The 24449-nt window shown below is 34.5% G+C and overlaps 1 protein-coding gene across 5 annotated transcripts in view; it reads right to left on the reverse strand.

Annotated features, from left to right (window-relative positions):
- Positions 1-24449, reverse strand: part of LRBA (LPS responsive beige-like anchor protein) — a 737219-nt gene that overhangs the window by 519627 nt on the left and 193143 nt on the right. For all 5 annotated transcript variants that reach the window (XM_039234337.1, XM_039234336.1, XM_039234335.1 and 2 more), the window contains exons 30-33: positions 23207-23654; positions 15984-16117; positions 2836-2914; positions 1024-1157 (exon numbers count right to left, since the gene is read on the reverse strand). In XM_039234337.1, the coding sequence (XP_039090268.1) occupies positions 1024-1157; positions 2836-2914; positions 15984-16117; positions 23207-23654 (795 nt within the window). The remainder of the gene's footprint in view (positions 1-1023; positions 1158-2835; positions 2915-15983; positions 16118-23206; positions 23655-24449) is intronic.

Raw genomic sequence — 24449 nt, forward strand, 5'->3', positions numbered from 1 at the left:
ATCTGTATTTAAAGAGACTGGGCTACAAATAGTTATATTTTTACATGATTTTTCAGCTTTAGGAAAACAGAAGTGTTTCATCCTAAACCATCAACCATGAACACAGAGAAGCCAGATTTTAGCAAACTTCTAGTTCAAACACTGTTGAATACAAAAATCAATTCTGTATTATCACTGATGAAAGTCTTCTAGCTTATCCTTAAAATTTTCTAATTATAAGGATGAAGACTGGTATTTTGAAGCCAGTGTATTAAGCTCTGAAACAGAATTGTTTGAAAAGCTATTCTCTACTGAACTGTCTGCTGTCTGAGACAGCACTTGGTTGAGTTACCCATTCTAATATTAAAAAACACTGACTACATGACACATGCCCCATATCAGGAAGAGAAAAAAAAAAGTACCAATACTTCCATCCATTCCATATACAGCATGGTTTACAATCCACTCAGCAACCAACTCTACATGCTATCTAGTTTGACACAATCTCAAAGTATGGTACTTTGAAGTAGAAATGATCCAGTAATCTATGCGTGATATAAGCATGATAGATTACACCACTGCTATTTCTACTTATTTATAAAACAGAATTCTACAAATAAAGATTAGTATAACACAGTCCTCATTTTCCTAATATGTGGCAATATACTCTTTTTTATAAGGAACTTAAATTCAAGTAAAATCCTAGATAAATACTCACTATTTACTATAACACTAATCTTTCCAATTCTCTATTCTCACAGTTAATTTTAATGCATTAAAAAAACCTAAGTCTTAATTCTTTGGTTCTGTAAATACTTTTCTGATTCATCCAATTCACTGATTAAAAAATCTTGAACAAATAAGAATATTAGACAAGACATATTCTTCAAAAGATACAACCTCTGTAAGAATCCTTGTCAAAGGATGAAAATACTTGAGCACTGAAACTCCATGCATCTCATATTTTCCATTTAAGTTAAGCTTGAAACTTAAATATAAATTTAAATATATATTTGGAAAGTGACACACAGAAAAATCACTTACTTGTTCCTTCTATTAGCAGTTCTTGTCCATGACTGCCCAAAAGTGTCCGAGAAAGAAAAGGTGCAAAATCCACAAAAATCTCTCGCAGAAGAGGAGCTGCTTTTTCCAAAGCATGTTCAAGCCTCTCTGTAATACTAATGGAAAGATGTTAAGTTACCTGAACCTTTCATTAGAATTTAAAATTTTCAGTTTTTAAAATGAGCTCCCACAGAAATGAAAAATTCATGAAAAATTAAAAATTACATAAGGACTCAATATTGTTGCACATATCATTCCCTCTGCGTGGAATACCCATTTTTATTCAGTTCTATCATCATCCTCAGCCATGACAAACAATCTGGTAAACAACCACTCCAAGCATAAACCTTTATAGGAAATCTTAATGGGTCAGTTGAGAGCACTGACTTTAATTTTAGCCCTGTTTTAACCTAAAAAAACTCTATCAGGTCCTCACCAAATTCATCCAGTCACCAATAAACCTTGAGTTCAAGAACTGTCTTCATTTCTAAGTTCTCAGCTGCAGCATATAATACAGATTCAGTAAATGTTTACAAATCTAACCAGTTTATATTCTTTTCCATTGGCATCTACACCTATTAAGAGTTTTTTTTTTTAATTTATTTATTTTGAGAGAGAGAGAGAGAGAAGGAACAGGAGAGGGGGAGAGGGGGAGAGAGAGAGAGAGAGAGAGAGAGAGAGAGAGAGAGAGAGAGAGAGAAAATCCCAAGCAGGCCTCATGTTGTTAGTACAGAACCTGATGGGGGGCTCGAACTCACAAACTGTGAGATCAAGACCTGAGCGGAAACCAAAAGTCAGAAGCTTAACTGACTGAGCCACTCAGGTGCCTATACAATACTTCTAATGCAATCAGACCAACTTTTCACTTGAAAATAGTATACTTTACTGGCACATTCATAATTATCTCAATTTACATATTAATATGCTTTTGTGACTATATGTACATATACATATATGCATATACACAAACACCTTAATGTAGATATTTCATAAGTTAAAATAAGTAAGTTCACTGCATTTCACAAAATTCATAAGTATCTACAGCTTTAGTTCCTAACTTATAGATGAAACATATCCACAAATAGCCACTACTTACCACCTATTTATTCACACAAGTAATATTTCATAATAGCAACAAGAATTGCCAGAAATTTCTGCTGTCCATAAGCATCTCTTTGTAGGTACTAACCATAATATTATTCCTGTGTACTTACCTCACAGAGGCTCATCTCTGCATATCAAACTATAAGCCTACACTTACAGCACTCTAGTGCCTATATTTGTAGTGCTATGATTTTTCTAGTTGTGGTAAGGAGGTTCAAGAACTCTGGCCACAAAGGCTCTAGTGGTGGAAAATATTCACAGCATCCCAAATTAGAATCTGAAAGTCATATCCAAATTAAAAAGATTAATGACAGTAAAAATCTACCTACAATTCAGTATCACTGTGGCTTTGACTGACTATAACTTATTATTTCAGCATTTTTATAGAAAACAATGAATTTTAAACTTCCAGTTTACAATCATATGAAAATTAAGCCATAGGTAACTACCTGTATAAGTAAGAATGTGTTATGCATGTAGCACTTATTAATCTTAATAGCCACTTCTCATAAACCTTTTATGTCTCATAATCTTTAAAAAGGAACTTCTAAAATGTTTTAAATGTCCCCTATGTTTTTAAAAAAAAGAAATAGAAAAAAATAAAGTTTTTTTTTTAAAAAAGAGCTGTAGCTAGAGAGTTTAAAGAATCATCAAAAGAACAAATCACAAATATCCAATTAGTTTAAATACCTCATATTTGAAACTTGGTCTTGCGGAACTGAGCCAACTGGTGGAACCGAAGGCAATTTTGCATTAGATGATCTACTACCTGTAAAAGAAAATAGCCATTTACAGGAATTTTCTGTTTTTAGATACAAAGGTTCAAACAAAGAAGCTATCTTTATACCAAATTAACAAAAAGCAGAATGCATTTTTAAATGTCCATTATAATTTGGATAACATTAAAATCTACCAATTAACAAGATCTTTCTTGAATCATTTATATGTAAATCAAAGTTACAAGTCTGATTATGACACACCAGCTGCAGAGTAATAAACTAAATTCTGACTCACTAAACTGGACTTACGATTTCTTGCCTTTATTTTTTAGTTTTTTAAGTTTATTTATTTATTTTGAGAAAGAGAGAGAGACAGAGAGAGCACAAGTAGGGGAAGGGTAGAGAGAAGGAGAGACAGAATCCCAATGCAAGGATGAAACTCACACACCATGAGACTGATCTGAACAGAGATCAAGAGTCAGATGCTTAAAGGACTGTGCCACCCAGGTGGCCCCCTGGAGTTATGATTTCTTTCTATTCAACAAGTGGCAACAGAGATTTACAAGTAGAAACTCCAAATCTACCTTTAAATATGTATACCTCCATTACCAGTAAAACTGACCTTGAATACCAAATAACTTATGCTATACCGTGACTGTTCCTGAATCTAGTCTACACACATAACCCAGTGAATACGTGATAAACCTTTCATAAATGATTCAAACAGAATTTATACTTTCATTTGTGTACGTATTGTAATTAAAACATAACCTGTTAGTGTATTTGTAACAGCATTTCAAATGATTTTTTAAATATCCTTCTTCCTACAATACTAATCTTCTTAAAAGTAGAGGCTTCATCTTCTTCATCTATCAATCTCTAGAAGCCTAGAGAATCTGACAATAATAGAAGGGCCTCAATTTATGTTAATTGCAGAAATTATTCCCTTAATCATTCCCATCTCCCATATTCTACAGGTCAATTTTCCCACCTGGTATATACTTCTCTATTTCCTCCTTTTTTTGTCCCTCTTTTTATTTAAACTACTATGTAAAATTAATTTCTACCATGTGATCTATTTTGCTCTCTAGTGTATATTCTCAGATACCCTTAAATACTCTTATATATTTTGCTGAATGCCAATTCATCCTCTTATAGTGTAACATGTTCAAACTATTTTATCTTATATAAGAATAATCATCTTTGCTTTCAACAAATACTTGTGCTTATCACATTTACTTGGCAAGATAAAAATAATCACTGTCAAAGTAACTCTAGAAGAGTTAAAGAATGGATAGGAACAAAAACAACATACATTATGACAAGTCTTTTTTTTCTTATTTATTTAATGTTTATTTATTTCTGAGACAGAGATGGAGCATAAGCAGAGGAGGGGCAGAGAGAGGGAGACACAGAATCTGAAACAGGCTCCAGGCTCTGAGCTGTAAGCACAGAAACCAATACTGGGCTCGAACCCACAAACTGCGAGATCATGACCTGAGCCGAAGTTGGAAGCTCTACCAACTAAGCCACCCAGGCACCCCACATTATGACCAATCTTGAAAAAGTGAATCTAGAAGACTAATTCGGAGGATAATTTACTGAGGCTTAAAAAGTTCTAAAAGCTCAAGAAAGTAGGGGGGAAATATAGTTCCTGTTTAAGAATCAGGATCTATGGGATAGAACATTCAACTTAAGTTAAGAGTAGAACCTAAAGAAACAAAAAAGCCATTTGCTTTTCCTAAGGCCAATATTAGGAAGAAAAAGAATAGACACATACAGTGTCAAATATCCCTCTATGACACAGGGACCATAAGTCACTAGAATCCAACTGGGATGATATCCTAACCACCTGGAATTCACAGGTATGAGGGACATGCACATCTTACTTGCAGTTGTAATTCAGGAAGTAAATTTTCCAATTCCAAAAGCAGAATCTTAAATGGATGTCAAGTTAGTATCTATATAAATATACAGACTGAAATCCTATCACAGTTGTGTAGAAGAACAGTCCAAAGAAGACAGTAAACATGTAGAAGCAAATGAAAAAATATGCAAAGCTGAGGGGCACCTGGGTGACTCAATCAGTTGAGCTTCCAACTGTTGATTTTGGTTCAGGTCATGGTATCACAGATCAGGAGTTCAAGCCCCGTGTTGGGCTCTGTGCTGAACACAGGTCCTGGTTGGCATTCTTTCTCTCCTTCTCTTTCACTTTCTCTCTCTCTTTCTCTCTCTCTCTCTATCAAAGTAAGTAAATAAACTTAAAAAAATATGTAAAGATGATACAAAAGAGAGAGGGGCTCAAGAGATTCTGGAAACTATGCATTATCAGACGTCTGATGCTTTTGATCTATTCTCAAAACTTTAGACATAGGTATGCTGGAAGAACATAAAGGAGACAAAGGGGTATGGGCAGAAAGATAGATAAAAGAGAGATAGAAGTGCTCATATAGCAAACAGAAAGAAGAAAAAAACAGTTGAGAAGGTACAAAAGCAGCCTCTGATATAGGGAGATGGCCTGTTAATATCAATAAGGCCTTAGTGTTGTTAGGACCTGGTTAGAAACCACAGCTAGTGCTTGGTCTTCTCTTATTGAATATAAACAATCTCATAAAACATCAACATCAGATAAAGCCATGCCATGATCATGACGAATCAACACAAAACAATACTACCATGTAATTTTGTCCCAACAGACAAAAATGAACTCTGTCCAAATAACAAAGATGGTCAAACATCCCAAATCGTAGCATGAACGACTCGCTTCTTTATAAATTGTAGCTTTAGGCTTCCATGCTTCTAGATGAGATTTATTAAGATATCTCATCACAGAATTACCCATGCTTCCTGACAATATTCAGGAAGACAAAATCAGAAGGAAGCCCCACTTCTTAACCTCTCCCTAAAAATCACCTAATACAATCTAAAACCCAACAGTAAATATTTTCTCACACTCTATTACTGAGATATCCCAAGTTTCCCCATCGTGTATGTGCATTCCCCCTCACTTGACTAACGTATTCAACCAAGGGTTTTTGACAGAAACTTTAAATGAAGTCAGGCAGAGAAAGATAAAAACCATCAGATTTTTTTTAGAAGAACCAGAAATAAAAATATCTCTAAGTAAGAATTCTTTTCACTAACAACCTATTTCATCAAAATAAAATGCACATTTTTCCACATGATAGCACTTCTCAAATAAACACATTTACAATCAAAGGCATCTTAAACAATAGCAGCCAGCCAAAGTTGAGGCCTAACTGTAAATAATATATATATTTTTATATATATATAAAGGCCTAAAGGAAAAACAATTGTACCGTCTCAACATACTATTTAAGTATGATTTACTTGTGGTGAAGATGAATCTCTAAGGACCCTACTGAAGGTTGGTTCCAAAGGTGTGAGCCATAGGAGACCATCTCCATCACTCCCCTCAATACTAAAGGACACCAAATGTGGCAATAAATGTCATTGGACTTAAAAGTTTAGAGCTTATATCTGAGAATCTGTAATCTTATGTTGCAAGTGAAATTAGTTCTTCTCCTATGATGACAATGTAAAAACACTGTGCTTTAAAGAGCAAAAGGACCCTCTTTTCCAAACCTTCTTGAATTAGTCATGCCTGAAGCAGTTAGATTGAATAGTTCAAGGAAAGCATTTGTACCAGGATGGGGGCTAACTGACCCAGGAGCAAAGTACAGGAGCCCAAACAATGTAAAGAAAGCACTTAAGTAGAAAAGAAAACTAAAAAGAACATTTAGGTACTAGTTTGAAATTAAGGGTATTTGTGTTTGAAATTAAGAGCATGGTTTCACCACAGATACATATAAAAGTATATATGAAATATATACCCTCATCCAAATACATACTTATACATATATAGTCCCTAGTTCTGTCCACTGAGAGGACCTGAAAGTAGCAATACTTGAACATCCCATGTCCAGATCTTGCTTCTAAACACTATTCTTCACTAAGAAAGAAATGGCTGATTCAAGATCTCTGGAAGAAAAGTACACAATGATCTTGAAACACATAGTTTTGTTTTTTTAGAGAGCAAAGATATATGCCCAGGGAATAATAGGTTATCATTCACAAAGACACAGAAGCCAACTTAAAGGGACAACCATAGATCAAATTGGAGACAACGTGAGCATAAAAATAAATAATAACGGATTACAACCCATCAAGTAAAATAGGAAGCCAAAAGGCCACACTGACACAATAAATTAACAATCTGAGGAACAGGATATTTAAATAATTTCAAAGCACCTTCCCACAAAACACTTATTAATTACAAAAAGGAAAGACTAACTTAACAATATAGAAAGTTGGCAGTTGTATGTTCATCAAATAATGCAAGAGGTCATCATCAGTATTTTGAGAAATCAAACTGTCTACCATATGATGAGCACTGGGTGATGTATAACTGTTAAATGACTATAATGTACACCAGAAACTAATATTATACTGTATGTTAACTATAGTGGAATTAAAGACAAACAAAATTGTGTGCCATATCATTAGATTCTTTTCTTCTCTACCAGTTCCATAATATTCCTACAAAAGAAATATATCATAATCTGCTTCTAATCATGAGGATATATCAGACCAACCAAAATTCAGGGACATTCATCTGAATCATTCCCAGTTCTTAACCATAATAAATAGTGTTTTGCATTTGCTCATATAAATCTATGTGTGCTCCTTAATTTTTTTGGAGGTAACTTACTAGAATTCAATAAAAATACACTTTATTTATTTATTTGAGACAGCAAGCATGTGGGGGAGAGGGGCAGAGGAGAGAGTGAAAGGATCACAAGCAGGCTCCAAGCTCAGCACAGAGCCTGATGCAGGGCTCAGTCCCATGACCTGAGATCGTGACATGAGCCAAAATTAAGAGTTGGATACTCAATGAACTGAGCCACCCTGGAGCCCCAATATTTTGGAGGTAACTTATTGCAAATTGCTCTAAAGAATAAACCATTTACACTTCTTTGACTACTGGTAAAATTCAATGTATTTTCCTAATTTACTGGAAACCAAACAGGGAACAGCTACTACTCTGATCTTTTGAGCATTTTTGTTAGAATCTTTCTTCTGCATAATTTGTAATTATTATAAATAATTAGTTGACATTTTATCATTCTTTACAAATAATTCTTAGGTTTGTAGTGACTACTGCCACGCAGAATTGTAGACTGTTTCCTTTAAATCATTTTACCAGTTTGATTCCAAAAACAGAAATGCCACTGAATTTTTAACACAGTCGTTAGGATGTTTAAATTAAAAAATGTAAAGTGCCTAAAGTAAAGCAGATTCGCAAATGTTAATTTCCCACATTTCTGCAAGGCACTACAGAAGAAAAGTCAAGGGCTCCTCTCAGTGACTCTATCTATTCATGATTCCTACCATCCATTTTGAGTCAAGCCTTCTATTTACATATTACTTACCTATTAAAATCTGGTAATATAAAAATTCTTCCACTCTCCTCAGCCTCAAATCCATTTCCCTTCCTGCTTTCCAAAAGAAATGCTAGGTCATTCAAGACCACAGCCTTTCTCTTCCACATCTAAAGGAAATCCCACTAACCTCTCAAGTTCTTAGCCATCAATCTCTCTTATAACTGCCAAACCAATTTCTTTAGAAAACATGTTCTATGCTAGCAGAAAACACTTCCTTCCTCACCAGCCACCTACAACATAACCATTCTCAAAATGAACTCTAGCTCTATCAGTATTAGGCCAGTTTCCCTGATAATAACTACCCTTCAGGGATTATTATTATATGTTTGAAAAGTATAGAGGACACAGTAACGGCTCTGCCACTTACCAGCAGTGGGACCTTGGGCAAAGTTACTTAAGCTGTATGCTTTATTTTCCTGATCTATAAAATGAGCAGTGATACCCACATTTCACAGAGTTATTTTGCACCTGGACCATTGTAAATACACAATGAATTATAGGTCCTTTCCTACCTGCTACTCTATGACTATCTATAAAATATTTAAAGAAAGTTATGTTTCGGGGCGCCTGGGTGGCTTAGTCGGTTGAGTGTCCGACTTTCGCTTAGGTCATGATCTCACGGTTCGTGGGTTCGAGCCCCGGGTCGGGCTCTGTGCTGACTGCCAGCTCAGAGCCTGAAGCCTGTTTCAGTCTGTGACTCCCTCTCTCTCTGACCCTCCTCTGCTCACGCTGTCTCTCTCTCTCTCCTAGAAATAAATAAAAAATATTAAAAAAAAAAAAAAAAGAAGAAAGTTATGTTTCCTTTAGACTGTACTTCAGGCTGAAAACTCACTCAAATTATCCAATAATTATTCATGTGACATTAAATATAGGTAATTTAAATGAGATGAAGCTTATAAAGTGCCTTTTAAAATTTTCTCTCTAAAAGTCTAGAAGCTATAAAGCAAAGAATCAATCCTGGATTTAACGGTTATAAAAAGCAGATTTCCAACCATTTCATTTAGCACATCAGTATAAGACAAAACACAGCCATAAACATTTGGTAAATCCAGCCACTGTACAAGAAAATATTTTCATTAAAAACCCATATTGGGGCACCTGGGTAGCTTAGTCAGCTAAGCATCCAGCTCTTGGCTTTGGCTCAGGTCATAATCTCACAGTACGTGGGTTCAAGCCTCACATCAGGCTCTGCATTGACAGTGTGGAGCCTGCTTGAGATTCTCTCTCTCCTCTCTCCACTTCTCTCCCATGCTCGCTCTCTCTCTCTCTCTCTCTCTCAATATAAATAAATAAGCTTAAAAAAAGAAACCTGTATTGCCATACAACACTCCCGCAATTTCCTCAGGTTCACTTCACTTATATCTGGGCATTCTGATTCAACTTACTCTCTAAGTAACACAAATAAAACTAATTATGAGTCTAAATAAACAGCCAACCTATAACCAGCAAGGATCTGGGATGCTTGACCTCCCCTAAAATACGCTTGATCTTCAAGCTGAACTAGATCAATAATCAGCAGTTCTGATTACCAACACTCAGCCAGAGATTCAGAAACCTGGACTGTTTGGGGCACCTGGGTGCCTTAGTGGGTTAAGCGTCCGACTCTTGATTTTGACTCAGGTCATGATCTTACGGTTCCTCAGATCGAGCCCCATCAGGCTCCATGCTCCGTGGACCCTGCTTGGGATTCTCTCTCATACTCTCTCTCCCCCTCTCCCACTTGTACTCTCTTTCTCTAAAAAATAAATATATAAACAAACAAACATTGAAAAAAAAAGAAAAAAGAAAGCTGGACTGTTAGAATCCTCCCCCCACCCCCCAAAAGGATTGGTTCCTCTGGGGGAGGACACTGTAGCAATCTTAGACAATTAACCTTTGGAAACTACTGAGCCTACCTCTTAGAGTGAGAATATTCCTACAAGATGAAGTTGTGAATCTCTCCTTTTCATAACACATTTCCTTCCCATTCCCTTGAAAATCAGAGCTGACTTTTCTTTTTACTGGGATTTTTATTTATTGGTGTCTTTCTCTTCTCCTCACCATCTTGTTCAATTGAGAGCTAACTGCATATAAAAATTCTTAACAAACTGAGTGAAATATAGCCTAATGCATAGGATTAATTTATAAATGAAGTTAAAATACACACTTCATCATAATAATAGCTTTTTAAGTGCATATATCAAATCCCACTTCACAATCAAAAGTTTTCCATTTTCTCGGGATTTTTTTTTTTTTGGCTTTTTTTTTTTTTTTTTGCCCACAATAAAATTTCAAACTAGAGGGTAAAAAAGGGGAAGTTGAAAAGACTCTTTCACTGTTTAGTATCTGGCGTACCTGAGACTCAGGTCCAATCCTTCTATTTCTATACAACACTCAGTGAAGTACTTCAGAGATAATGGCAACTCCAATTCTCTAAATTCTTGACAGCAATATGCTCACTGAACCATACCCGGCCAATGATTTCTATAACAAGTGATTAATTATTTCTGAGCTTTATTAATTGCTGGTAGTTTTTATTTTTTTTTAAATAGTTTATTGTCAAGTTGGTTTCCATATAAAACCCAGGGCTCATCCCCACAAGTGCTGGTAGTTTTTAAAGACCATGTTTATTTAGAGTATGTCAGATAATTTTTCTGAAAGGACTATTGGTATTTTTTTCTCAAACTTTTCTGAAGCTGAAAAAAAAAAAAAAAACAAATCAAGTCCCATCTATTTAAAAGTAAAGACAGAGTAATAAATCTCAAGAAAATGTTTGCATGAGGCTCTATATAGTAGTTATAAAACAAAAATAGCTTTTACTGCGCTAAATGACTCTAATTTTAATAAGGTGAAATGCATATCGAAAGATTCAAGAAGACAAGGAGCAACGGTGGTGCTACAGAAAGCAATAACAAAAATGCCTTCCTGACACTACCTTATAAGAGATGCCAATTTTCAACCTTAAAAGAGACCACAGCAGAAAGAGATCCTACAAAAGGTCTTTTTCAATAATCAGAGAACACTTTATCAACAAAGATAAAAAGGTGAGGGGATGGGCTAAATAGGTGATAGGGATTAAGGGGTAACTGGGTGTTTTCTGGAATCACTAAATTGTATACCTGAAGCTAATATTATACAATATGTTATTAACTAACTGAAATTTAAATAAAAATCAACTAGCAATAATTATAGAAGGAAAAAACGCCACGTGAAAGAAAGAAATAGATCAGTAATTTCATAAGGATTGTCCCTCATTTGTGCCAGAGGAAAAAGAATGTAACTTCCAAATACATTCTGCCTTCTTTAAACTCAGATAAAATAAAAAATGTATGACTATTTTTTAAATTAACATTAAATATTTTCAATAGACAATCACACATATGTAAATGCAGAAGCTACTTTGAACATGTGGAATGATACAGACTTATCTTTTCCTTATCCTTGCACTGATAAACTGGTTCTTTCAAACTGACAATTTTCCAGACATTCAAAAGAACAAAAAGGAAAATGCAAATACATCATCTGTCCAGTATCTATCCAGGGAATAGCCAATTGTTTATTCAAGGTCCCTAAGGGTCTAAATAAATAATGTCCTTTGCAATAACATATCATTAAAACAAATGCCAATATTTAATCCCTTAACATTATATTTTTTAATTTCCCTCCCTCTCCCTCTCTCCTCATCCATTCTGGACCAGTTGCAGGAGGGACAGTCTATATGCCCAGGAGAAACTCTCTATTAAATAAATTTGTATTGATTAGTAAATTTAAGCCTCTTGGGTCAAATTTCATATAAAGCAAAGAATCAAATATTCTTCTTCTATGTTAAAAATAAACATGCCAATTAATAAAATGCAGGGCTGATAACAGCCATGATAAATAGAAGAGAACCTAATATTCTAATGAGGTATATAATTATTATACTTTGCAAACTAGCAAACACGCAACATATAAATTACTGAAACCCAGTCTATTTAGTTCCTTTATTGGGTTAACTTTATTTTTGTTTTGATCATTTAGGTTTTGCATCACAGTAGAACGAGCACCTTAGCATATCTGAAAAAAGCAGCATAGCACCTTCGCACATACTGCACTGTGGGCAACCAAACCTGTACTGATACATAAATTTAAAATTTCCGTGTTTTGATAGATTTACTGAAACGCTTTTCTCTTTTAGCTTTCTTTGAAAATATACATATACAGGGGCGCCTGGGTGGCTTAGTCGGTTAAGCGTCCAACTTTCACTTAGGTCATGATCTCGCGGTTCGTGGGTTCGAGCTCCGCGTCAGGCTCTGTGCTGACTGCCAGCTCAGTGCCTGGAGCCTATTTCAGAGTCTGTATCTCCCTCTCTCTCTGATCCTCCCCTGCTCATGCTGTCTCTCTCTCTCTCTCCTAGAAATAAATTAAAATTAAAATTAAAATTAAAGTTAAAAAAAAAGAAAATATGTACATACAAAGGGTATACTTTGTTCTCTGATGAGTATCTTTTAACAGTTATTAAGAAAGCTTTTCCATTTTTATTAACACTATACTTTTTTGATAATAAAATACTACAGAAGCTAAGGAATATTATCCAAAGTAAAATCTTAAATTTCTTTGATGAAATTTCATAACTTTAATAATACACCCTGATTAAAATATAAATGTACAAATCTTCAATTTTCTTTGCAAAATTATAGATTTGGGTGATTTTTAAGTATAGTTGACATATAATGTTACATTAGTTTCAGGTGTACAACACAATGATTCCACAATTCAAACATTATCCTATGCTTACCACAAGTGTAATTACCACCTGTCACCATAAAATACTATTACATTATCAATGACTATGTATTTTTTATGCTGTATGACTTATTCTTTCCATAACTGGAAGCCTATATCTTCCACTCCTCTTCACCCATTTCACCCATCCCTCACTCCCCCTTCTCCTCTGACAATCACCAGTTTGTACTCTGTATTCGTGGGTCTGTTTCTGCTTTATTGTTTGTATTGGTTTTTAGTTGATGATACTATTTTGACGGAAGAATCTCTAACTTCACGTAAAGTTGGCAAGCTCTAATTCGTTTTCTGGGATCCAAGCGTATCCAATCCTAGTTTCTCTTTAATTGTGCCACACGTAAATTTAGAAATCCCATTATGACACCAAAATTTCAAAATAGCTTAAATGTTTCTGTTATAAAATCTTATTTTATGTTTTATATTTACATGGTTTCTTCCAAGGAAATTCCCTTTATTGCTACTGTACTATGTACTATCAAGTGTATTTTTTGTTAACCAATAATCTATCAGTGAATTTGAGCAGTTCATTTTTGTTGCTGACTCACTATAAAATTTAGAACTTAAGTCACCCTAAGGCACAAAGGTTTGAGAGCCACAGGGACAGATATTCACTATATCTTCATACAAAGAAATACAAGATTAAAACAAGACTAATACATAACTTACCCAGATCTACAAGAATAACCTGCCCAGTTCAACATGCAATTACAACTATCAATTCATCCACAAATCATTTTTCCCCAAATTTTGCTTGAACCAGGAGGAGCAAAATAAATACATGTCACAATTTTTAATGGCAAATAACTTAAATCAAGAGATCTACTAAAAAGAACACAAAAGACTCTCAGTTAAAAATAGAGAGATATATATTTGTGTGGTTTGGAGTCCAAGTGAAAAAAGAACAGGATACATGAGCTGGTGGCGGTAAACAAAAGTATGTAAAGTGACACTATATGAGAGTAAGAAGTATAGTGACTGAAAACACCATACTGAGTTAGATTTCCCTTATCTAGGTAGTAATGTTCATGTCAGCAATTAAGGAATGGAACAGAAATACTAATCTAAAACTGGAGACAACATATAACAATGACAACAAGAACACAGTGAAAGAGGAAAGGAACAGTCAGATACGAAAAACAGATGATAAACAAAGACCATCAACACAAAGGTTTGGAATAACTTAGAGAAGAATTATTTTTTTAATCCACAGGTTTTAGGGAAAAAAAGAAAAGAACTAACAGTTATAGCACAAAATGGGAAAACCTGGGAACCTGAGAAACATGACCACTGAAAATCATACAAAATTTAAATAATGGGGGAAAAGACCACATTCTGAGCTGAATACAGGATTTTGTGCGGTGTCGTCAAAAATACAATAGTCTTCAAAACAGCAAACTATTTTGTAATTCTGGATATGGCTCTCCAAAGTGAGTTTATATTATAATGGATGTACTGGAAAAATTACAATGTTTCAGAAATAAATTTATCATACTGTTTTATATCTAATATTGCCCATGTATCAGCTGTTTCTGATCTCTTCTAGATACTGCATGATTTAAATTTTGAAAAATATATTTAAAACAAATCACCAGATTTTACTTAGTTCCATAAACTGAAGTAAAAGAGTAATGTATTCAAAGAAAGATGAAAATATTTTACTCAGTGTACAGTGAACCTCTAAAACTTACAACATTTGCTCAGGGAAGTTATTAGAAATTCACTAAACTGAGTTTAAAAGATGGCAGTTTCATAGATATTAGTGACTTCTGCCTTTTTCCCAACGGAGGCAGCTCTACAAAAATCACTTAACTTTTTTAAGGGTTTTGGATGGGGGTGAAAGAAAAGAAAACAGGGGCGCCTGGGTGGCTCAGTCAATTAAGCATCCAACTTCGGCCCAGGTCATGATCTCATGGTCCGTGGGTTCAAGCCCTGTGTCGGGCTCTGTACTGACAGCTCAGAGCCTGGAGCCTGTCTTCAGATTCTGTGTCTCCCTCTCTCTCCGCCCCCTCCCCCTTACTCGTGTTCTGTCTCTCTCTGTCTCAAAAATAAATAAACTATAAAAAAAAGAAAGAACAGAAAATAACATCCAGTCCAACATAGATTACCAAAATTTCTCCTCCTAAGTAAAACAAAAGCATCAGAGTATAATGAAGCCACAGGAACAAAAATCCAGTAGAGTTCTACTTATTTTCTTTTATATTTTCTCACCAAAACAATGAGGAAAAATTCTTACAATGTACCACACTACTGCAGGATGTCAGAAATAGGAGGGGATGGCAGTCTGTACTTACTATTCAATTTTTATGTAACCTAAAACTATCTAAAAAAAAAAAAGGTCTTTATTTTTATTTTTAATAAAATAAAAGACAAGGCAGGACAAAACTCTGTGTAATACGACTCCAGATTTTGGTTCCAGGTAGAAAATTCTTATCAATAACTAAGTTTTCCTAAGTATAAACATAATACAAGATTACTTACAAAATTCAGAAAAAGATATTAACACTAAAAAAAAATAAAAATTGTGAGTAGTTCAACCACATGGAAATAATCTAGGAGTTTCAGAGTATATTGCCTACCTTTTTTCACATATAAAAATATATACTACACAGTTTCGATTACATGGTATGTAAAGTATTGCACATATTTTTTTACTTAACCAACTGTGAACATTTCCTCTTATCCCTAAACATTAAGAAAAATTATTACATTTAAGTGGAGAAGATATTGAAATACTTTATGTAATTTATTTGATACTACTCAAATTTATTCAGAAAATTATGAAACAACAGTAAAACATAAAAGAATGATTTATATCATTCCTAACCAGAGATCTTAACTTTGCTAAAATGGAATCTAAAAACTTTTTTGTTCAAATCACTAATAACTAACTCACCAGGTGATTCTCCTCCTACATCTGAAGCTTGGGTCGAATCTACTGAAGAAACCACACTGACAGCATTGGTAGGGAGATTCGTATTAAGTACAGAAGGTAAGACCGCTGATTTTTTTGTTGCAATGATGACACTTCTGTAATAAAGTAAATAGATTTTAAAATATGAAACATCACTCAATTATATTAATTTCAAAATAGAAAGTAGAAAACAAATTTTTTTAATTATTTCTATTTTGATGTACAATTTAGAATATTCTCTCAACAAGAAATATCTCCAATGGTATTCCTATTTTTTGCATTTCAATTTTTTAGAATCAAGAATATATTCTTTGGAAATACAATAATCCATTATAACATTTATAGAACTTACAATTACTATATAATATTCTTTAAATTTATGATCATCTTTAATTACCCAACTTAAATAAAATATAACCAAAGGTATATAAAAAAGGAATTTTGGCACTCAAGTGGAAAAGTAATTAACTTTTTCTTAACCTCAGAATTGAAGGAGAAAACTCAACATGTTTCTACATGGATTTTAAAACATCACTAATTTGAAATCATAAAACCTTAGAAATCTTATAAGGTAAAAAAAAATGCAGATATAAATAATTTTTAACACCTGTATAATCAAGTTTCTCTTTTTAAGCCCCAAAGACTATCTTTTGACAATATTATGCAAAAAAAAAGCAAAAAACAATGCATAGGTATAAAAGCTGGATGCAAAAATTCCAAACAATCAAATTCATTTTGTCTATTATTCAAACACAGGTATTTATGATATACCAATTTCAATTAAAGTGTAATACTTTATACTCAAATAGTAACTAAAAGACCTTATTAGGCATAACTAAAAGGCACTTTTAATTGAAGTTAGCTCCATAAACATGCAAAAACCCAGTTAATGAGGTAAAGAGGACAGCTGATATATAATGCACTCCCACAGCAGTGCTTACTTTTAATTACCTGGTGTTAACCATAAGCCTAAAGTCTTCAACATTCAATTTATTTAATCACATCTTTTGTTGACAATATTGTAACTGCAAGCTTCAAGTATTCCCTTAACAGCTTTAAAGTATTCAGTTTCTAAATAAAGTTACTTAGATACTTGATCCCAATAAATGTATTCAAAAGTAGAAATTATGTAATTCCAGTAACTTAAAAATACATTTTATTTTTGTTGTTATACCGAAGAGAGATAATACAAAGCAAAATAGGTTCTGTTTTACTTCAGTGCCTATCATGTGACGGCAAACACTGTTGCCAATTAAATCAAGTTCTCTTGTGCTAGGCATGGCTTATTCAATGTACTTGGGGGTAGCCGGTGTCACATCATTATAAGGGTGACTGCCAATGTTAACTATACACTAAAAAATAGAAGCAACAGCCACCTGAGCCCTCAATCCAAAATGGTGTGCTTAAATCATAGTAGCTTCTATCAGATGAAGACTATTGACTTTAGGGGGAGTAGATATGACCGTGTGTGTGTGCATGCACACAGGGGGTACTCTCAAAACAATACAAAACATAATTTGTATATTTCCTACTCAAGGCAGAAATTCATAAACCTATTGTTTAAGAAAATTTCTAGCTGCATTCCCTAGCAACCTACTTCGGAGTGAGGATTACTATGCAGAATTTACTTTCACATTTTTTCCCAAAAGAAAGAACTGGCAAGACCTAGTTCACTCATATAATATGTAAGCACTGAAATGAGCAATAGGAAACAGTATTGGGAAAGCTGAAATTGTTTTTTCCATAACTGAAATTTAAGACATAATAAAACTACCCTATGTGCCAGCAATTCCACTCTGAGGAATTTCCTCGAAATAATTTTATGCCCACAAAATATGGGTACAATAATGTTTAAGAGAACTTATTTAATAGCCAAAAACTAGAAACAGCTCAGAATTCTTTCAGAAGAAAAATGAGTAAGTAATATGTTTAATTATACGAAAAGATCCTCAGCAATTAAAAGAAACTACTAATTAACATAACATAGGTTAATCTCAAAAGCACTGTGGACAGTGAAGAAAGACTCATACAGAAGAACACAAACTTTGTCTCTCCTTTTACATGCAGTTCTAGGAAAAGCAAAACTCATCTATGGTAGGAAGGAATGAGAAGAAAAACTGCCTCCAGGGGATGGGAACAGTCATTGGCTGGGAAGGTGCATGAGGAAACTTTCAAGACTGATGACATCTTGATCGAGGGTTTGGGTCACACAGGTGTACAGATTTGTCAAAATTCATCAAATGGTGCACATTAACATTTGTGCCTTCCAATGCGTGTACATTTTACCTTAAAAAACTATACTGATCTCTAGTTAAGGATCTGCATGCTGAAATGTTTATGAAGTGAACCGATGTCTGCTGAAACACATAAAAAAAATAAGATTGATGGATAGAGGGATGGATATATGTAGAATTACATGATGAAGCAAATCGAGTTAAAAGCTAATTACAGTATCTCAGTGACGGGGTCTACAGATGTTCACTGTACAATTCTTTTTTTTGAACATTTTCACAATAAAATGTTAGAAAACTAGTAAAAGAAAAAATCTGCTACAGATGTTCATTCCTTACTATGTATAATCTCTAAGATGGCATGTTAGTTAAAGGCAACAAAAAACATGATCTCGTTATCTTTTTTTTTTTTTTTAAGTAGGCTTCACACCCAGCGTGGAGCCCAGCACAGGGCTTGAAATCGTGACCCTGAAAGCAAGACCTGAACTGAGACAGAGCTGGACGCTTAACCAACTGAGCCACCCTGGAGCCTTTTAATCTCATTTCTAATCCTTTAACCTACTACCATTAATAATTCGTTCAATCATGTAGAATGCTTATTCTTCACTACAGTTCAGTAAATATTTATTTTCCAAAATCTTTCTCATATCTCATTCCTAATACATCTGAAGTATCACTATCTACATGAATTTACATTTAATTCAACATTCCTCACATATTTCTACACTATGATCTTATGGTTCCTGAGCATGTATGTCATTTCACAACTCCAACCCTTTGTATATACTATTCCTCAGCCAAGCTGCCTTCCTTTAATCCCTGCTTGCCAGTAAACTTTTCCTTCTGACCTTTCAAAACCTTGCTTAAAGGTAAGCTTCCCCAGGGGTGCTAGGGTGGCTCAGTCAGTTAAGCTTCTCACTTCAGCTCAGGTCACAACCTCATGGATCATGAGTTCGAGCCCCACTTTGGGCTCTCTGCTGACAGTTCAGATCCTGAAGCCTGCTTTGGTTTCTGTGTCTCCCTCTCTCTCTGCCACCCCTCTCCAGCTCATGTTTTGTCCCTTTCTCTCAAAAATAAACAAACATTAAAAACATTTTTTTAAAGTTAAGTCTCCCCAGAGTCTCCAAATCAAAAGTTCATAATGCACTATTCTCGTGCTCCCACGCGATCCTGTACGTAAATTTATAAATCATTAATAGCTATGATTTAAACTGATGATATGCCAAGGATTATTACTAAATTCTCCAAACAACCCTTACATTTTACTTCCACTTTAAAAATTAAAATAGTAAAGCTCAGACAGGTAAAATAACTTGCCAAAGTAAATGGCCTACAATTCCAGGTTTGTCCAAAAAAGAGCTTTTAATTTGGACTCTTTTCTCTTAATGACCTTTTCCTTAAGTTTCATTGAGATATATATAATTCACATATTACACAATTCAAGTGTAGAATAAAGTGGTTTTTAGTATGTTCACAGAGTTGTGCAACCATTACCACAATCATTTTAATATTTCAACATAATTCTAAAGTATAATCATCTATAAGCAATGGTAATAAAGATTTCCAATATATAAAATTATGCATGTATGACTACTAAACTAAAAGATCTATGTGATCAAAAGTGGGAAAAGTTTTCCTTTCTTTAGCCCACGTACGTATTTAGTACATAAATGAGAAATAAAATGAATTAATTTACAAAATCTTTGATTCAAACCATTTCTGAGGAAGCAAAATAATTATGCTTCGGTATTGGGTCACATAAAACGAAAGAAAATTTCAAGTCATAGTGATTGAAAGGACAAAAAGCAGCTGGCAGATTTCAGGATATTTTCCTTTCCTTTACTATTTCCATTATCACAAAGTTTCCACATAAAGGACTAAAGTCTTCAATAAAGTTGATCTTTAAGCAGTCATATTTATCATGTATGTAAGTACAAATTCAAATAAAGCATGTTCAACCGTTTAAAAAATTGCAGAAATTTATATTTACCACTACTCAAGAATGATCATGAAAGGACTAACATTTCACAGTTTTCTAAAATGCTTTGGAAAACACAAAAATGCAACATGCATCTCACACAAGTTTGAAATTGTATATACCAGGCAATATGCTAGGGATATCTCTGGCATTGTTCTCAGGGTGCAGCTTAAGTTTCTATTAAAGAGACTGACAGAAATCCTCGTTAATATTTAAGGAAATAACACTAGATTTTTAGTATCTGCTATCAACTTTGACTTCAAACTTTTGGGCATAAAGAATCTGTAAAACGGATATGTCTTTTAGTATTACAAGCTATTTTTCCAAACTGTCATTTAAAAACCAAATATTAAAGTATAAAATTTTACATGTTATAATTTTCTTTATAAACTCAATGAGTTTAATGAATATTAGTATCTGTGAGGCACTACACTAATACATATGAATTATTTCTATTTATAAAAATCCATGAATTAAGTACTACGTATTATCATCCCCATTTTACAGACGACAAAGAAGTAATTTCCCTAAAGTTCCACATAAAAAAAGTGTAAACACTCTTGACTTTTTTTTATATGAACAAGTGAGACCTCTGTGAAAGCCTCTTTTTATTTAGCCACAACAGACAAAGAGCAACAATGCTTTCCAGATCACTAAGGTTCAGAAGTTCCATTTCAGAACCATATCAGTTTCAAATATATAAACTTTCACATAAATGCTATTTAGCATGCAAATAGTTCACTAAAGGAGAAAAGAGCATTTTAAGCCTAGCACTTTACTCCCTAAGGATCTAATTGAAAAGCCAGACAAGCCCTTGAACTTTATCAAGATAAATCCCTGGCATCCACTAATCACCAGAGAGGATCTTCAAATTAGATAAGAGCAAGAATTTTGGCATGGGAATGAACACAAACACCTTGCCATCCACAAAGCCCACAACCTGGCAGCCTTTCAGCAAGGTTCCACTCATGTAGCTGTTACTCTAAACTTTCCAGCTATTGCTTGGAAGTTGATAATTCTTAAGATATGAGGAGAGTTGTGATTTCTGACACAGCATTCCAGAGATAAATACATGATCAGAGGGATGCTTTGAAATTCCCAAAGATATTCCACCGGTCTACAGCAGCATGAAAATAGTTTTTCAAAAGGTGTCTCTTGCTAAGAAAAAGATGGGGGAAAAACAGAGCACTTTGCTTGCCATCAGACAATATGTTAAGTGTGTACTAGACATGTAAGTTCCAAATAACATCCTGCAAAATGCTATCACAAAAATTCCCCTTTGGATTCTATTTCAGTAAACCACTTAACATATATTGCTGAGGCATGGTTTCCTAATTAAATTCCTAACTCACTCACAGAAGGCATCACTAAAGCACAGATTTAATTCCTACACATTTTTAAAGAAATAAATGCCAAAAATGTTCAAATTTGGGACATTTAAGGAAACCTTCTTTGACTATTTTAGTAAGATATATTAAATTTAAATATCTACTCTCCCTTGTGGCACTTAGGAGGTTCAGTCAGTTAAGTGTCCGACTTCAGGTCAAGAGTTCATGGTTTGTGAGCTCAAGTCCCACATCAGGGTTACTACTGTCGGTGCAAAGCCCACTTCAAATTCTCATTCCCTATCTTTCTACCCCTCCCCCATTTGTGCACACGTGCACCCTCTCTCTCAAAAATAAATATTTTTTAAAAATCTACCCTCGCTTAAGTATTTGAATACTCAATCTGAGATTAATACAAACTTTAATTATAAAAGTTGAGAATACTTTAATTTTTTTTAGTGTTTTTATTTATTTGTGAGAGCAAGAGAGAGACAGCGTGAGCAGGGGAGGGTCAGAGAGAGAGGAAGATACAGAATCTGAAGCAGGCTCCAGGCTGTGAGCTGCTGTCAGCACAGAGCCCGACGCGGGGCTCAAATCCACAAACCGTGAGATCATGACCTGAGCCGAAGTTGGTGCTTAACCGACTGAGCGACCCAGGTGTCCTAAGAATATTTTAAAAACTAGCTATTTATACCTCTTCCCACCCTCAAAATATAGCCACTGCTATGAATAGTTTTAAGTATATTTTTTGAGGGGCACGTAGGTGGCTCAGTTGGTTGAGCATGTCTGACTCTTGATTTGGACTCAGGTCATGATCCCAGAGTCATGGGATCAAGCCCTGAATCCAGCTCCGCGCTGGCATGGATCCTGCTTCAGATTCTCTCTCTCTCCTTCTCTCTGTTCCCTTCCCTACTAGCACATGCACTCTCTTGTTTGCTCTCTCTCTAAGAAATAAAATCCTTAAATTAAAGAAAGAATATATACAATAAAATATTCAAAGGGGAGGACCACTGTGTCAACTTCCTTTCAAATGACTCCAGAAAACAGAAGTTCTTTTAAATGGCAACTTCTCTATAAGTTAGAACTTGTATCAAGATAAAATACTGATCTTTGAAAAAGAATATGTTTAATAACTCAATACATACATGTCTTATAAGTAAAATTTCAGGCACATTAGCAAATATTTTAGTAGGCAGCAGAACCAATAAACTCAGGAATCTATAGTCTGCTTTCTAAAGCTATCAAGCTCTAAATCCCTTGCTGAATTCCTGAGTCTGCTGAAATCCACAGATTCAGACTTCTTTTCACAAAGGCTGGCACAGTACTACCAGCAAAGAGTGAAAGGTAGTCATTTATAGGTAAAGGGGAATTCTAAGTTGTAACAAGCAAAATGATTATCCATATTAATTTGCCAATGTAATAGTAAAATTAAATTATTTAAGTTATTTTTAAATCATCTTATTGGTATGATGAAAAACAAAAACTTGAATACTTTTTGCCTATCTACAAGCCTTCTATACAACAAAAATATCCTCATAATTTTTATAAACTAGTTCAAAACACCCCTTTCCAAAGTTGAACCTACAAAGTTTAGCAAAGTTCCTGTTTACCCTTTAAATTGTTGTAATTTATAAATATAAGCAGACTAAAACAAAAAACTATTTAAGGTACCTATCAAATGATCTGAACTGCACAGGTTGTTCAGCAGAAAGATCACCAAGAGCTCCAAGACAGGCTGGTGGCAGAAGGGCAGGATCCACTGTGACTCCATCTGCTGGGATGTTAACCAGGCTTCGAAGAATGTCCTTCACATTGACGTTTTTTGAAACTGAAACTGATGGTGCAGACTTGTTATCCAATTCATTTCCTCCATCATTTTTGGTTTCCTGAGATTTATTGACTTCTAAAGAAAGAGTACACAGCGCCTCACTGATTGCATCTGGGCCTGCACTGACACTTGGAGGTGCTATAGGAGGAGCTACATCCACATTGCTTCCTAACCCAGTAGCTGTTTCCTCCCCAATGCCTGAGTCCTTCCTTCGAGCAGATGACGTGCTTGCAGATTCTTCCACCGATGCTGGGGTTGGCAGAGTGAAAGCTGATGGTGTGTTTTCTACATCTTACCCAGAAATAAAAGGGAAGTACAAAAAAGACAAATTTAGAAGCAATTTTATAAGGTACATTCAGTACAATCTACTATTTATTTTTTAAGGATTTTATTTTAATTTTGGTTAGTTTCACGTACAACATTATATTAGTTTCAGGTGTACAATGTAGTGATTCAACACTTCCATCCATCACCATGTGCTCATCATAGCACCTATTTAACCCACCCAACCATCTAGTATTTTAAGTTAGGAAATATATGGCATGTTCTAATAAAAGGCAAAAATAAATTACATAGTCTATATACTATATTGAGTTAATATAACTACAACCAGGGGCGCCTGGGTGGCTTAGTCGGTTAAGCGTCCGACTTTCGCTTAGGTCATGACCTCGCGGTTCGTGGGTTCGAGCCCCGCGTCGGGCTCTGTGCTGACTGCCAGCTCAGAGCCTGGAGCCTGTTTCAGTCTGTGACTCCCTCTCTCTCTGACCCTCCCCTGCTCACGCTGTCTCTCTCTTTCTCTCCTAGAAATAAATAAAACATTAAAAAAAAAAAAAAATTAAAAAAAAAAAAATATAACTACAACCAAAATATGTTTTAATAAAACTATGAGAATAATAAAAGTAAAAGTGATAATAAACTATCTGAGGAAAAACTGCCAAACTGACCATGACATACCAATGGATAGCAACACAAGGCTGAACACTACTGGCCTACAAGAAAAAATCCAAAATCCTTGATAAAATATAATATGATAAAATTTTAATAATATGAGTCTGATAGAATTTAATAATAAATCTGTCTTTAACA

The sequence above is a fragment of the Hyaena hyaena genome, unplaced genomic scaffold (genome assembly GCF_003009895.1).
Source record: "Hyaena hyaena isolate Hyena2069 unplaced genomic scaffold, ASM300989v1 scaffold_89, whole genome shotgun sequence".
Classification (NCBI taxonomy): Eukaryota; Metazoa; Chordata; class Mammalia; order Carnivora; family Hyaenidae; genus Hyaena; species Hyaena hyaena.